The sequence below is a fragment of the Haliotis cracherodii genome, unplaced genomic scaffold, assembly GCF_022045235.1.
Source record: "Haliotis cracherodii isolate W230 unplaced genomic scaffold, xgHalCrac1.p SCAF_6, whole genome shotgun sequence".
Taxonomy (NCBI): domain Eukaryota; kingdom Metazoa; phylum Mollusca; class Gastropoda; order Lepetellida; family Haliotidae; genus Haliotis; species Haliotis cracherodii.
In genome coordinates, this window is record NW_027266319.1 from 61,759,492 (window position 1) to 61,774,835 (window position 15,344).

The 15,344-nt window shown below is 40.6% G+C and overlaps 1 protein-coding gene across 7 annotated transcripts in view; it reads right to left on the reverse strand.

Moving 5' to 3' along the window:
- Positions 1-1,149: 1,149 nt before the first annotated feature.
- LOC139444845 (plexin A3-like) overlaps positions 1,150-15,344 on the reverse strand; it is a 136,800-nt gene continuing 122,605 nt past the window's right edge. For all 7 annotated transcript variants that reach the window (XM_071225826.1, XM_071225831.1, XM_071225829.1 and 4 more), the window contains 11 exons: positions 15,042-15,135; positions 13,950-14,204; positions 13,267-13,422; positions 12,240-12,531; positions 11,307-11,426; positions 11,018-11,101; positions 9,960-10,144; positions 9,165-9,274; positions 8,260-8,422; positions 6,918-7,054; positions 1,150-5,169 (listed from right to left, as the gene is read on the reverse strand). In XM_071225826.1, coding sequence (XP_071081927.1) covers positions 4,983-5,169; positions 6,918-7,054; positions 8,260-8,422; positions 9,165-9,274; positions 9,960-10,144; positions 11,018-11,101; positions 11,307-11,426; positions 12,240-12,531; positions 13,267-13,422; positions 13,950-14,204; positions 15,042-15,135 — 1,783 coding nt within the window. In that variant the 3' untranslated portion in view covers positions 1,150-4,982. The remainder of the gene's footprint in view (positions 5,170-6,917; positions 7,055-8,259; positions 8,423-9,164; positions 9,275-9,959; positions 10,145-11,017; positions 11,102-11,306; positions 11,427-12,239; positions 12,532-13,266; positions 13,423-13,949; positions 14,205-15,041; positions 15,136-15,344) is intronic.

Sequence of the window (15,344 nt, forward strand, 5' to 3'; positions counted from 1 at the left end):
TGCTGAGACAATCGTAATACCAATACTTTACCACTGACTTACAACTAAAGGGTTGTGTGTGTGTGTGTGTGTGTGTGTGTGTGTGTGTGTGTGTGTGTGTGTGTGTGTGCTTGTACTATTTGGGACTGATTCCGATTAATGGTGCTAGCACACTGAGATACAGCATACAGCAGTTGAACATGCATCTTCCCGAGGCAAGAGTGTTAACTGACTATAAGTCCAGTTTCCACCCTTGCCGAACTAGGCTTCCATTGTGGCGTTAGATTTAGGATATTTTACATAACGAGTCTATGTAAAGTCCAATCAAAATCGCGCAATGAAATCGAAATCCGGTTCGTAAACTGTCATGCAGATTTCGGTCGATTGCAGGATTTGCAAAACATGTGCACCGCCAACTCGTTGTGAACAGATATTTTCCAAATCTTTTCATGGTTTTAATCAAGGCGCTCACGTAATTTGATGCACTTCGCAATGTAAGACCCGTTTTATCACAATTTAGATCTTGATTATCGACCAGATCGTCCTGAGAGAATCACATGCATGTGATACGAGAGGTGGAATCTGATTGGCCCATAGGAGAGGCATAGAAGGAACATAACTCGTAACAGCCACTTGTGGCGCTACGATCCAGCAAAGGAATTCCAGCCAAGTTCGGCACGGGTGGAAAATGGACTTTTAAAGTTATAGTTAACTCTCTTGCCTCGGGAAGATGTATAACATGAATACCCCACTCAGACACAGTATACTGACTCCCGAGCCGACCAGTCCTTGTTTTAACCCCTTAATGCCGAGCATCAGACAGGGTAACAAAAAATACCATCTTTTAACATCTTTTGGTATGATGTGGCCGGGATCGAACCCCTGACCTTCCCCGGGCGGACCCTCTACCAGTAGACTAAGGAGGGGGTCCTTTGATGCAACTACCTAATTGGTGTGCTGCGTGCATGTGCCTGTGAGAGTGTGAGAGTGTGTGTGTGTGTGTGTGTGTGTGTGTGTGTGTGTGTGTGTGGTTTAACACTTCTTTCTCAGGTACTTTGTTGTGTAATGTTCATGTTTGGAATCAATGCAACCTAAACAAAATACACATTTCTGGACATAAAACAAACAACATTACATACAAAGCTTAGCTTTTATTTATCAAAAGCCATATAAAATTAAAAACATCATAAATTAGTCAAAATGTCACTAAGATCGCTTTGATTATAGACAAAGGTTGTATGAAGCACATTACAATTGTGGTTAAAAGCGCATCGGTTCTATGTACACGAGCTCGGCAAGCACCATATAAGTAGAAAAATCAACTGACATTACAGTGCATAGATCTACAGCTAGACTACTGGTCTCACGCATCTGCCATCACATGTATACATGGGAACCTGTCATCCCCACAAAACTACCATGGTATCACCCTACTTAGAAAATGGGTAACACTATTTTGGTTTCAAGGGATGTCATCCTGTACCACAAGACTCACTTAATTTCTTGTCCACAGTACCATGGTAGTCTGTGAGGTACAAAGTTCATTTATTCATACACAACTATACAGGATATGAACAAAAACCAGTTGAGCAAACATCTAAATTTTGCAAATTAATTGAGGTTTGACCAATTACATAATTGATACACTTCATCGATCAGGACACCACCAACTCAGCTCAGTCTCACTGAAACTGATCCAGAGTGCATCAATCCTTATTCAGAATAAAACTCACTGATGTCTTACATGAGTTTCCTAATCACACACATGCAGTCTAGAAAATAGATTGTGTACATGTTGTTCAATACTCAACAGAAATGATGTTATCAAAGAGTACACAATTTGATTGCTGTACACAAACGTAAATACATAGGAATTACCAAACTTGTACAAAAATACCAAAAGTGGAAGCACATCATAAAAAATATTTAAATCTTTTCCTAAAAGTTAGAAATATTTGGCAAGGGTTATGAAAATATTTTATCCAAGTTTAAGAGAGCAATTCTGCATTATATATAAACGCATCAAATTTGTATAGTTTACATTTAATTAAAAATCAATCATGTTTTTCTCAGTCAATATTTCTGCAATATAAAATCAATTTTTCAGATGTTTTTTTTAAAAGGCAGAAATTCATTATGCATATTGCTTTTAAGCACAACTTTAACAACTTCATCAAAACACTGTGAATGTTTTTCTTCAGCACCAACGGAGTAAGTGAAAGAATGTGACAGGTGCTTGTGAAGGGATGACTCCTTGAGAATATTATATCACATGCAATACTGGTTGTAGAGAAATAGTTGGTAGTTCAAGAGCACATGATTACTTATTGAGGAAGATGTTTACAACATGATTTCATTTCTAACATGGAGCGTCTATGCAGCCTGAGGATGTCCACTGTCTACACACATTCTACCTAGGGACATGCACACTTGTACAACTTCCAACACAACCCAAATATTCAGCCCTATGTAATGTTACAGCAATATATGGCGAATTAATTCAATTTGAACTTCTACCAAGTGAACTGCATTTCAAAGAAAGAATCTTCTCTTTTTGTAATAAATCATTTGTTGACATGACATTGAGAAATCTGATCATTGCAAATATTGTTACAGCACCTTGAAAAAATATTGAGAAGTCTAATGTTGAGGAGTTGTGTCAGCACTAATAGATTTACCGTTTATAAGTCAGTTCTTGTATGTAGGCCTGAATATTCACGCTAACATCACTGGTAAGACGGGCTATCCAGTTGCAGCAGACATACACAGACATAAAAATAAATATGTGATTATCTTACATATAAAACACTGGGCACATCTACTGCTTACTGTTTTACAATAGAGAGGAGGTTTCAGCCATCCTTAGCTAGAGTTATCTCCCATTGAGTTTCGCATTGGAGTTACCTCCCTTCTACAATGTTGGGACAAGCTGGGACAAGCTCCTTTCAGGATGCGACACCTTTGTAACGCCCTCCGTAACATCACTGCCGTCAGTGTGGGAGTGGCCATTACAAGAATTTTTTAATCTGCCCTCAAACCCCAAACGTAGTAATGTTTATGCTTGTCTTTGGGAATGCCATCAAAGAGAATTTTGAAAAGGTTTATGACTGATCAGATTTCTGATCAAATGTTTGTTTATCAGATTGGTTTGAGATTGCAGACGAACAGAAAATCACCCAACTTCCCCCTTCCCATTCTTACAATACCAATTACATGATAGTTGAAATGAAATAGAAATTCAAATTGACAATTTAAAAAAACAAACAATTTAGCTAGGGTAAGAGTATTTGGCGTCACGAATGTCTCCACTTGTTTGTATACATAACGGTCAATCGGTTGCAAGTTAAACTCCAAGCATGGTTGTAGCCACCAATCACAGTGGAGAGCTTTGACTGGTGTCAGCAATATTATAGAGAGCTCTGCGAACGGGCTATCACTGTGAGGAGCTTGATGTTGGGAGTGTAAAAGAATAGAATATTTCAAACACACCTAACTATCTACTGAAAAATACCTGTACCTCCATCAAAGGATGTATTTCACATATCACACATGCACCATAATTAATATGGACAGAGCCATTCTTAAAAGCAGAATTTGAAATGTACAACAAAGGGAGACTACTCAATATGACACATGCATCCAAGTTCATCAAATGAGGCAGTTCAAATTATTGCAGGATTTTGTGCATAATTTCCAACTATTGACAGCTGTTGTGTTCTAATTTTACAAGAAAAACAAATCAATCTAAGTAATTTTGAAGTATAATCATTGGTGCAAATGTTACATGACTATCTTGGAGCTAATGAGTGAACATTTATCTCCCCCTCCCCAATATGCAACAGCTGTTAGTTGGATGAAAAAGAAGCCTACGGACGGAAAACAGAGAATTGAAAATGTATTTTGTTCACCATATCTCAAAATATTACAAAAACGCTTTAAGTTTGCACAGATGATATAAAATGTAATCACTGAAAATAAGTTTAATTTGATATTAAGCTTAATGCTGATAAAGTCATGGTCCTCAGGTAAACTTTCAAAATATATAAATCTGTGATCAGGTTTCCAGTAACTGAAACAGTGAATGAACCAATGCTTCCAACTTTTTCATCATAATCATCTTAGCTGGTTCAAGAATTCATACATGATATATAACAACTAAAAAAAAAATTCAACAAAAGTTGATGGCATAATAAGCTGCCGCTGGACTTAGTCCCAAGTAAGGATACGCCTACCCCCGACTACATCCTATGTAAACCAGATCCAGATCTATATATGATAAAAGTACCTATGTGGGATTTTGCACTGTTTCATTAAACTAGGTCCATAGCACCATCAGTAAGTTAAGTGTCATGTAAAACTAAAATAAAAAAGTCTTGTAAAATGCATCAACATGTTACCGGTATTATACAGTGGCCCCAGTTCGCATCATGTGACTTCCACTAAACACTGCAGAGGCACACGTTATTGTCACACTTGAATATCATTCTGTTTCAGGAGAAATCACGATTTCTCAGTGTCCATTTTCATAAACCCCTTGTACGAATGACATCATATATGCCATATCAGGGGTACACCCGCTTGTGGAATTCTTGTTTGTTGTGTGAAAATGTGTTTTAACTGATGTGAACAATAATTATTTCAGCAGTGGGATATTTCCTCTTTTGTTTGTTCACTTTCTTCACACTATCATATCTGTACCATCGTAGTCTTCTTCCGGCATGTCATAAAACAGATGGCTATTTCTTTCAGCAAGTCATACAACATTTACGAAATAGATGATTTCAAACTGCTGACAAGCATGGAATTTCAAATATGTTTCAGCCAATCAAATGACATTATCTAAAACTTTATCCAATCAGATTATCAAAGTATCATCTGTTTGGATATGAGATTCTGATCCTAGGACTTCCATATCATCATGGCAATATAGTTGATCCCTGAACAATCTGTGTGGCAATTTATTGCAGGGGAATAAGGTCTTGAAAGTCAAAAACATTCTCCAATTATCCAATCACTTCCAAGTACTCCGTTGATCCACCAATATCAACATTGCTCATGAGTGGCTTTGACTCCGCCCCTTCGTCCACACCTTCATCTGATTGGATGAAAGTCTTGAGCTCATCTTGAACAGCCTGGAATGTGGGTCGGTCTTCTGGTTTCTCAGTCCAACATTTCTGCATCAGCTGGTACCTGGATGAAAAGACAATATTCACTGTACAAATAAAACTTCATATATTAACTTCAGAATTCCTGTACGAGTCATTGGGCTGAATTATTGGTTCAGTTGATTTATCGCTGTCCACAAACTGCAAAACAAAATATGTGTTCACTAATCTCTCCTGGAGGTCAGATAATTATGTAAACTATTATTCACTCCTGAGTCTTACATATCCTACCGTACTTTCTTGAGTATAGTGAGCACTTTTTTTTCGAAAAAACACATCTGTGTAGAAGGGGGTGCGCATTATACGGAAATTATGAGTTTGGATGTTTTTTTCCCACATGGAAAGACATTACCGTGAGCACGAAACACCGGAAAAAACATGTCAACAAATCCATACTGAAGTACACAAATTAATCATGTAATTACACTGTCTGGCTATAAAAAGTGTTCTTTGAATATCTGGACTTATGTTTGTAACTTATTTCATTAATTCTATTCAAAATTCCTTTTAATATTGTTTTTATTAATTTCGGCGAAACCGTGTGTAAAGCGATCGGAAGATCGCACAACTCACCATTATTAACAGCAACCACGGTCAGAATACCGCTATTGACGCCTTGAAACGAACTTTAGTTGACAGAGAATGGATATATATATCATATATGACATACTTTGACTCGTTAAAAGTCATATAATTTGTTTTTGTTTGATGATTCTATGTCAACATGAAATTCTCGCGATCACGTGCTCGTGAGCCTTGACGTTGACTGGTCAGACTGGTTCCATGTAAAAAATAATACCCCCAATAGTGATCAGCTGCTTTGCTTAGGGTTATTATTATTTTAAATATGTTTAGTAAAGGCTGCATATAATTAAGAACATAATGGAATATATTATTCAGTTTAATATAAATAGTTTCAGATACAATTGTTGCCGATCCTTGCATTAAAAATCCTATAAAGTTATATCATTGGGTGTGTCTTGACCGAATCAACGGTCGATTCCAAGAAAATGTGTGTACAGCTGATTGCTGTTTCCGGCTTAGTTTTACGAGAAAATACACAATTTAATCTTAATCCCTAGATATAAAACAATGCCTAGCAGAACAATAAATACTATTTAAACGGTAAATAAACATGTCTGGTGATTTTTTATCTCAAATTTCGAATTTGTACTGACGAAGTTTCTCATCACCCGTTCGTTTGCCGGACTTCACAAAAGGGTATGGTGTAATTTTTTTCTGCGCATAATATTCAAATTTCTTTTTTTCAAAAATATTGAACCCGCTAGAGGGGGGTGCGCATTATACATGGGTGCATACTATAATCAAGAAAATACGGTAATCATCTGATAATTGGTAATTCAAGGTCTTAAAGAAGTAAAGAATGAGACGTTTAAATATACTACTCAAAAGAAGTTAAAGAACACCCACATTTTCCATAAGACTACGTAACAGTAAATCTGTCTTGGCTGGTGGGTATTGCAACACACAGCCTTTCAATTGTGGGTGTTCTTTAACTTGTTTTGAGTAGTATAGATTCAATCCAAATAGCCAATGCAATCAATACTTAGGGTCAATAATATACAAAATGAATAATGCTGAAAGATGTATAAAATAAATATATTGATATAAATAATTATGAAGCTAATGATCAAGGGGAATGAAAGAAATTGTACACGTTTTCAGTTTGCTGAACAAGGTCTGTTAAAAACAATTCAAGTCATCAGTGGTAGCAATCATAAAAGACAGAATTGCAGAAGGACAAAATCGTACATGTTTTCCGGACACTGTTTGGGTTTCTTCATCCGCTTGCCTCCCTTGATGTAGGCAGGAAGATCAGCACTGTCCACATCTGGGTACGGAGTTACCCCCCTTGTCAACAGCTCCCACATCACCACACCATACGCCCACTGAAACAACAGAAAGTCACTATACAACTACTTGCTACATAAGCCTTAACTTGTGGGTGAGCAAGTGAGTGAGTCAGTGAGATTTTACAGAACTTTTTACAAAGTTACCAAAATCAAAGACGTCATCAAAGACGGTTGGCGAGTGTCACAACAAGCTTGATGTTCTAATGTAAACAAACTGACCACATTTGACACTGAACGTAGAGAAAAGCACTACATCTAGCATGCAATTACATTGCTTAATGTGAGGTTTGTCATGTAGGTCATTGTTCCCACCTTTGTGAAGTGAACCGGACATGACAATAACACTCCAGTATGTCCATCGTGATAATGATGATGATCATGATCATGATGATGTTGGACATTTGCATATTCCACATTAATTTCATAATTCACAGTACATGGATCTACAAGTGCTACCATACCTACGAGAGATTCGTTTTCAGCCAACTGTGGCATGATCCACAGTAGTTTCCATATTTAATCATTAATTATGGACCTCTTAGGTCTGCAACTTTAGCCATTAGCTCATCAAAATAAAGCAGTAAAATTTCTCACTATTTGAGCTAATGACAGACCAATCTTAACAGTAAAATCAACTGAAAGGGATGCTGCAAGACAAGCTGAGGCAAGTACGAGTAGTCTGAAAGGTTCTTGTGGCACAGACTACCTCCTTATCCTAGTTGATTGTTTTTAAGGACATGCTTTGGCAAATAACTGGTTTCAGTGTTATCAGCCCGGACATAGGGAAGTGTTGGCTTCCTGATGCTAAACACCTACTCCAGTGATATTTGCCTGGAGTGTGTCAGCTATTTCCTGCTACGGCACACACTTACTGGCTGTATGGCAGGAGGCTTGCCACTTCCCAAAATGTTGCTGAAGCAACACAGGAAATATGTCTTTATTCATTTGTTTCATCATCTTCTGATAGTCCTCCAGCAGATTACACTAACTAGTCCCAGTTGTACACAGGATACAGAATTAAGTCTATCATCAGTCTATATACATGTACAAATCTTTTATCTAACTAATGTCAGCATCCATTTGAGAAAAATACAAATATATCCTTATTAAATCAGCAATATCTGTCACAGCAGAACAAATGAATATTGGGATTCACACATTGTACCCATCTGTGGAATATAACGCTGTGTTCAACCGCACACAGGGTATTATTTCCCTTATTTCCCTAGTGATGTACTCACCACATCGGACTTGCTGGAGAAGTTGAAGTCGTCAATAACTTCAGGTGCCATCCATTTGAGCAGCACCTTCACAGTGCTGTCATCACCAAAGTAGAAGTCTTGTGGGAACAGCGTTCGTGTGATGCCGTACTCAGTCAGCAGGATTGTCTTCTCGGGGGTTACTCTGTAAAAGATAGTCATGTTGTAAGTAGGGTGAGGAACACATCTTACTTCCAAACTCACTCCGTACTTTCAGAATCTGACTTCAGGAGTCATTGTCCTTGCCACATTAATGGAGTGAGTGAGTGAGTGAGTGAGCATGGTTTGACGCCGCTTCTAGCATTATACCAATAATGTCACGGCAGGGGACACCAGAGATAGGCTTCACACCTTGTACCCATGTGGGGAATCTAAACCTGGGTCTTTGGCGTGACGAGCAAAGGCTTTAACCACTAGACTACCCCCCTGCCCCAACATTAATGGAATAACTGTGACATAATTTCATAGGATACTGTATATCGCTGTGTATAAGGCAAGTTTTCATACCTAGAAATGTAGGGATTGTGTATGCACTGTCAATGTGCTTCATTCTGGATCACTTTATAGACTGGATATATTATTAGCATCGACTTTGAAGGATTTTACATAGGTGTGTTCGCTTTACAGATGGCAATATAAGGTAGTATTAAAGTTATTCCATAATATGGGGACAAAAACGACAAAACTAATCACATTTTCAGGAATTAGCTAAGTATCAAAGTTTACAAAGTTCAGCACTATGAAAGATAGAAACAATTCCTTTCAGTGTCCAATCGTTGTCATATATGCTGAAGTGTCAACTCTAAGCCGTATGATGTGGGAGCTGGTATCCTTACCAACACAACCCTCTACAGTTAGGTGAAAGCTTCAACCATCCCTCTACTTACATGCAGTTTCTGGCTGCTAGGTTCCTATGGACAACTTTCACACCTTCTAGATACGTCATCCCCTCCGATATCTGGCGGGCAAAATCTACTAGTTCTAATACTGTTATGTTCTGAAAAGAGAAACAGAAACATGGTAAAATATGTTCTCATACCTCCACATCTAAATGATGAGATCTGCAACTAACGGGATCGGGTGGTCAGGCTCGCTGACTTGGTTGATACATGTCATCGTATCCCAATTGCGTAGATCGATGCTCATAATGTCAATCACTGGATTGTCTGGTCCAGACTCGATTATTTACAGACCGCCGTCATATAGCTGGAATATTGCTGAGTGCGGCGTTAAACAACGTACAACACCAACCATGAATGATGAGATCTGATTGGTTCACGTAACCTTGAGGACATATTATGTATCCCGCCTGAGAGAGAAATAAATTCCTGAGTGGGAGAATAAATCCCTTGTACCCAGCCATGAAGCTAAAGGCCAGACGCTGTTTTCTATCAAATTTGATTTTCAAAAAACTTGCTTACAATGGCAGATTAAAACATTTTGGTAAGATAAATTTGTTGTATCAGTATAATACCTTCGGCTTTTGGTATAAAACATGGGATGCATAAGGTACCATTTACCCCTCATGATACAGCTTCAACTCTGTGTAGTAATACAGTACGCTTTTAATGGACATGACAAGTCCTGTTCTCATAAATACAACTCAAAAGAAGTCAAATGACTCCCGATTGTTTCATATTACTGTATTTCATATATCTGTCACGGCTTGACAGATTACCCACCTTAGATGGTTCCCGGATGAAGTTTTTGAGATCCTCAGTGGCCATGAAGGGCATGATGACAGTGGGGTCGTCGCTAGCGGTGACACACACGCCCACCACGGACAGGATGTTGGGATGCTGCAGGTCCTTGAGAAGTACCGTGTCTTGGAGGAACGCCTGCATGGCTTCGACCTCTGTGTTCTTACCTGTACAGAGCAATTCATAAGGATTAAAAAATAAAAGTTCTCAGGCAATGCCAGAGGTAGAAAGTAACAGTTTTAGTACAAAAGTCCTTATACTGATAACATAGAGCACAACCCTTCAAAATGGCCAATTTCTACTAGTATTTATGAAACCTTTACTGTTGAACAGTTTGGCAAGGACAATAGTACTAGTGCCAATTTCTAACACTGCTTTCAGCCTTTGGGATTCAACTCTGCACTTACTTACATAACCTGCCCCCACCAATGCCCCACCCCGTGTGAAAATACTAATTATAGCTAAAATGGATAGAATTATCATTAATCCGCCCGCATGTTATCAAAAATGAGCGGGCCACTGTAACTTGATAATGCCCTTATTACTTGACGATGGGCCATTATCACGCCAGTTGTTAGGTGACCTCATAGGTTAGGGATAGGTGACATCATGGGATAGGGATAGGTGGGGTCATAAGATAGGGATAGGTGACGTCATGGGATAGGGATAGGTGGGGTCATAGGATAGGGATAGGTGACGTCATGGGATAGGGATAGGTGGGGTCATAGGATAGGGATAGGTGATGTCACGTTCAAAAGTTCTATGACGTTTCCATATTTGTAAAAGTGGGTCAGTAGCATTAGTGTTGATTGCAGTTAATTTTTCAAAACCGATATTGTTGTTTCTTTTTATTTGATAACAAATTCTATCCATTTTAGCTATAATAAGGGTAATGCTATTTTTCAGGGCATTATCATTTGCAGAAGCCCTCCTTCGTCGGGCCGCAAATGGAAGACCTCGGGCATCTGCAAATGTCAGGCATGCTTCAGGGAGGAGGACAAAATATGTGAAATGAAAAGAAAGGCAAAAATGTTTCTAACCTTGTAGTGTTTTAACAGCCACCTGTACAGGTTTTTCATCTTCTGTCCTTTGATACTGCGCTTTATAAACAGCACCAAAGTTGCCTGAAGACAGAATAAGCAACATTGGAGCAACTGGGACAATCTCCATATTGTGACCACAAAATACACAAATGGGTCATGTTTGAAAATATTTGTCCATCATTTATACATTAACATTCACACGTGAGTGATAATTCACATTTCATGCTGTTGGGGAGGTTGCTGTAATGTATATTTGTGCTGAATCAGTATAAGATTAATTCCTCACCTTTTCCGATAAGTTCGCCAATGTCCAGCCGACTGCGAGCTATCAACATGGAGCTGATGTTCTGACGGAGGGCCGTGTCTTCGAACTTCCCCAGTAGCTCCGCTATGTACGGGCCTGAATCTGTAACGGTAACATGGTGGAGATAACAAATGGAGAGTCTGTGAAATCTCATTGGTCCAGGTGAAACACTGGCTGAATTATTTCGGTGGACAAACTTGTCCACATACATATTTTTCATCTTCAACAGGGCCACTTCAATCTATCTACTGTAAATCTTAATTGATTCTCATATTGTAACATATTCTTAATAATGTGACACTTGAGTGTCAATATAGTTCAAATATTGAACCTTGTATTGCAACATATTTATAACACACTTGTGTGTCAATATAGTTCATGTCTTGATCCGTGTCGTGGAGTGAGTGAGTGAGTTGGGTTTAACGCCACTTTTAACAGTATTCCAGTCATATCACAGTGTGTCAGCTTAATGTGGGAGGAAAGCCTGAAGTGATGCAGGTCTTAGACGTCTACCACTTCGGTGAAACCTACGAGCATGGGTATGGTGCTGACAAACCTAGAAACATAATCAGGGCGAACCGGGATTTGAACCCACAATCATAGATTTCTGGCGTGCCCAAGGGCCGCAACTCTGCACAGCAAATCATTCACCTGAGACGACTGGTCCACCCGTGCCCCCCCCCACCCCCCCCCCCCCCACCCCCCCATGTCTTGGAACATAATTATCCTATCCTGACCCTTATATGCAAACACATTTGTCATTCCATGCATCTTTCTGGGAAAATTAGGTCATAATATGAGGCAATAAATATAGAATTGTGAGCATTGCTTCTTATATGATAGCACGGGTACTGTGACCCTTGTACAGAAATGATGTTCTTACTGTATTGTAACCATAGTGAACAATCCAAGTACCTTTATCATCGGTCATCTGTCCGTTCATGTCCGCCTTGACAGACACGTGGTTCATGCCGATCTCCTCCTCCTCCTTCTTGCCCTCGTAGTCCTTCAGCACGTCGGGGATGTAGTTCTCACTGGGGCCGTGTTTGCGGTGACGACGGATAACACAGATGGTGAGCAGGATGATGATCGCGAGGATGGGGAGTACGACGCCCAGAATGACTCCGAGGGCGATTGGTTTGTCCTGGCTGGACATGTCGTAGTACTGGAGGTATCCCACCTGGCGGTTGATGTTCCCAATCTGAACCTGGGAAGGAACAACGCAGGAGTAAGTGAGTAAGTATGGTTTTACGCCGCTTGTAGAAATATTCCAGCAATATCACAGCAGGGGACACCAGAAATGGGCTTCACACCTGGAATCGAACCTGGGTCTTCGGCTTGACGATCGAACGCTTAAACCACAAGACTACCCCCCCCCCTAACAACGCAGGAATGTTCAAGACATAAGGCAAAATATATAAAGCCTGTTTCTATTTTGAACTGAAGGAAGTGAGAAAAAATGTTTTACATCACAGGCAGCTCTATCACAGTTGCCTGGAAATAATTGAGTGTGGGCCATGAAGTGAGTGAAAGAATAGTTCAACAACAGTCAATCACACAACAAATCCTGCTATCCTGGCATCCCCATGGACTTCAGGTGTGAGGGTTGTGGGAGATGAATGGTTCAAGCTCCTGGAGTGAGTGAGTGAGTGAGTGAGTGAGTGAGTGTGAGTGAGTGAGTGAGTGAGTGAGTCTTTACCCCGCTTTCAGCAATATTCAAGCAGGGGGACACCAGAAATGGTCTTCCAACATTGTAACCATGTGGGGAATTGAACCCGGGTCTATGGCGTGACGAGAAAATGCTTAAACCACTTGGCTACCTCAACGCCCCGTAGCACTCATGCATGGGTTTTTTGTTGGGTACCACTGAACTCAGCAACATTCCAGCAATATGACGTGAGCATCAAGGCACAACCTGGGAGTACAAACTGCATTCACTTACCCTCACAAGTGCCTTGCCACTGCTGTCGATGCCGCCTGGCGCACTTGGGGGGCGGCAAGTGATGGCGGTGTCCGTGGCGGCGGGGTTCAGGCACACGTCCTGGCCAACATACACCACAACGTTGGACATCAGTGGAGGGATACTGCGGAAATCTCCCTGTGTGGCAGAAAGATCATACAAATTCATAAACACATATCGTAAATTTGTATAACTTGATGATAACTGTTGTGCATCACATCGTCTAAGGAAATAATCTTCTGACAGAGCTAAGTAAACTTATGATCTGAACTTTGTCTCTTTGTATGTACTTGTTTTTGCATTATCATCAGCCATCAGAGTGAGTGAGTGAGTATGGTTTAACACCGCTTTTAGTAATATTCCAGCAATATCACAGCGGACATGAGTGTAGGGCCCCAGAAAGGGGCTACACACATTGTACCCATGTCGGGACTCGAAACAGGGTCTTCCGTGCGACTGCTTTAACTACAAGGCTACCCGACCGCCCCACAGACATCAGATAAAACAGTATCACATTTGATTCTGTACCTATAAACTGATGTTACAACACAGCAGAGCTGTTACATGTGCTGGAGCACATGCTTTCTGACACAAGCTTAATGATCTCATTCTTCAATAATCTCCTTAGTACCAATACTTTGTTATTGCTATGCATCCACGGTTACCTTGATGGACAAATGGTCCTTCTTGATGTAGTTCTTGGTGTGGGCGTCACCGGGGAACTTGTAGATCTGCGGGTCAGGGAGATACATGAGGAGGCCAAACTGGGCAAGGTGAGAGATGTTCTTCAAGGTCATGACACCATCCATGTGGAACCCATAATGCACTTCTAGCGGGCTGGTAGCCGACACGTTCAAACCGCGAGCAGGGATTCCGGGAACAGGACACTGCATCTGGAATTTGTTGTCGTGGTGGCATTTCTGGAAGAGAACAACTGGACTTGTGAACTGACGAGTCACAAAATGCACAAAGTACACATTTGAAGAAAACAGAAAACATTAAAACACACAGACTTTAAAGTAGGATCAGTAAGTAGGATCACAGTTGATACATAATAAGTCCTTATGATCACCTTTTCAAGCAGGTCTCAAGCCTTTTGATACATATGTGAAACACACAGGCACAGGTATGGTGCAGACGTATATTAGGCATAGAAACATAGTCAAGGTGAACTGGGATTTGAACCCATGATCCTGTGACATAGGTCCACATGCTACTATGCTTATGACGAGAGTTAAAGACCTCGTCTGCCACAGACTTCAAGCATGACCCTGCCCTGTTACTGAGGTCAACATGCTCCTATCGCGAGAGTTAAAGACCTCGTCTGCCAGACTTCAAGCATGACCCTGTCCTGTTGCTGAGGTCAACATGCTCCTATGCTTATAGCGAAAGTTAAAGGCCTCGTCTGCTACAGACTTCAAGCATGACCCTGCCCTGTTACTGAGTGAGTGAGTATGGTTTTACGCCGTCTTTAGCAATATTTCAGCAATATCATGGCGGAGGACACCAGAAATGGGGTTCACACATTGTACCCATGTCGGGAATCGAACCCGGGTCTTCGGCGTGACGAGCGAACGCTTTAATCACTAGGCTACCCGACCGCCCCCCACCTGTTTCTGAGGTCAACATGCTCCTATGCTTATAACGAGGGTTAAAGACCTCGTCTGCCACAGACTTCAAGCATGACCCTGCCCTGTTGCCGAGGTCAACATGCTCCTATACTTATAACATGAGTTTAAGACTGTCCTGTGTCGTACCGAGGTGTAGATGTTTCCTCCATGGGTGGTGAAGAACATGGGGTTCTGGATGAGGTCGAGATCCTGTCCCATGACAGTGATGGACGTCCCGCCGCTGTAACACAAACAGAACAGTGTATCTCTGAATCATGCATCAGTATGTGAGTGAGTTATGATGGCATTGTTCAGCCACACAGTGTGACAACATTACCTTAGAAAACATATGGACCCGTGAAGATCCTGGCTGGAATATGTCTTCAGCAAACCTTGCTTGCCGTAAAAGGCGACTATGTTCGTGGTAAGAGGAGACTAACAAGATCGGGT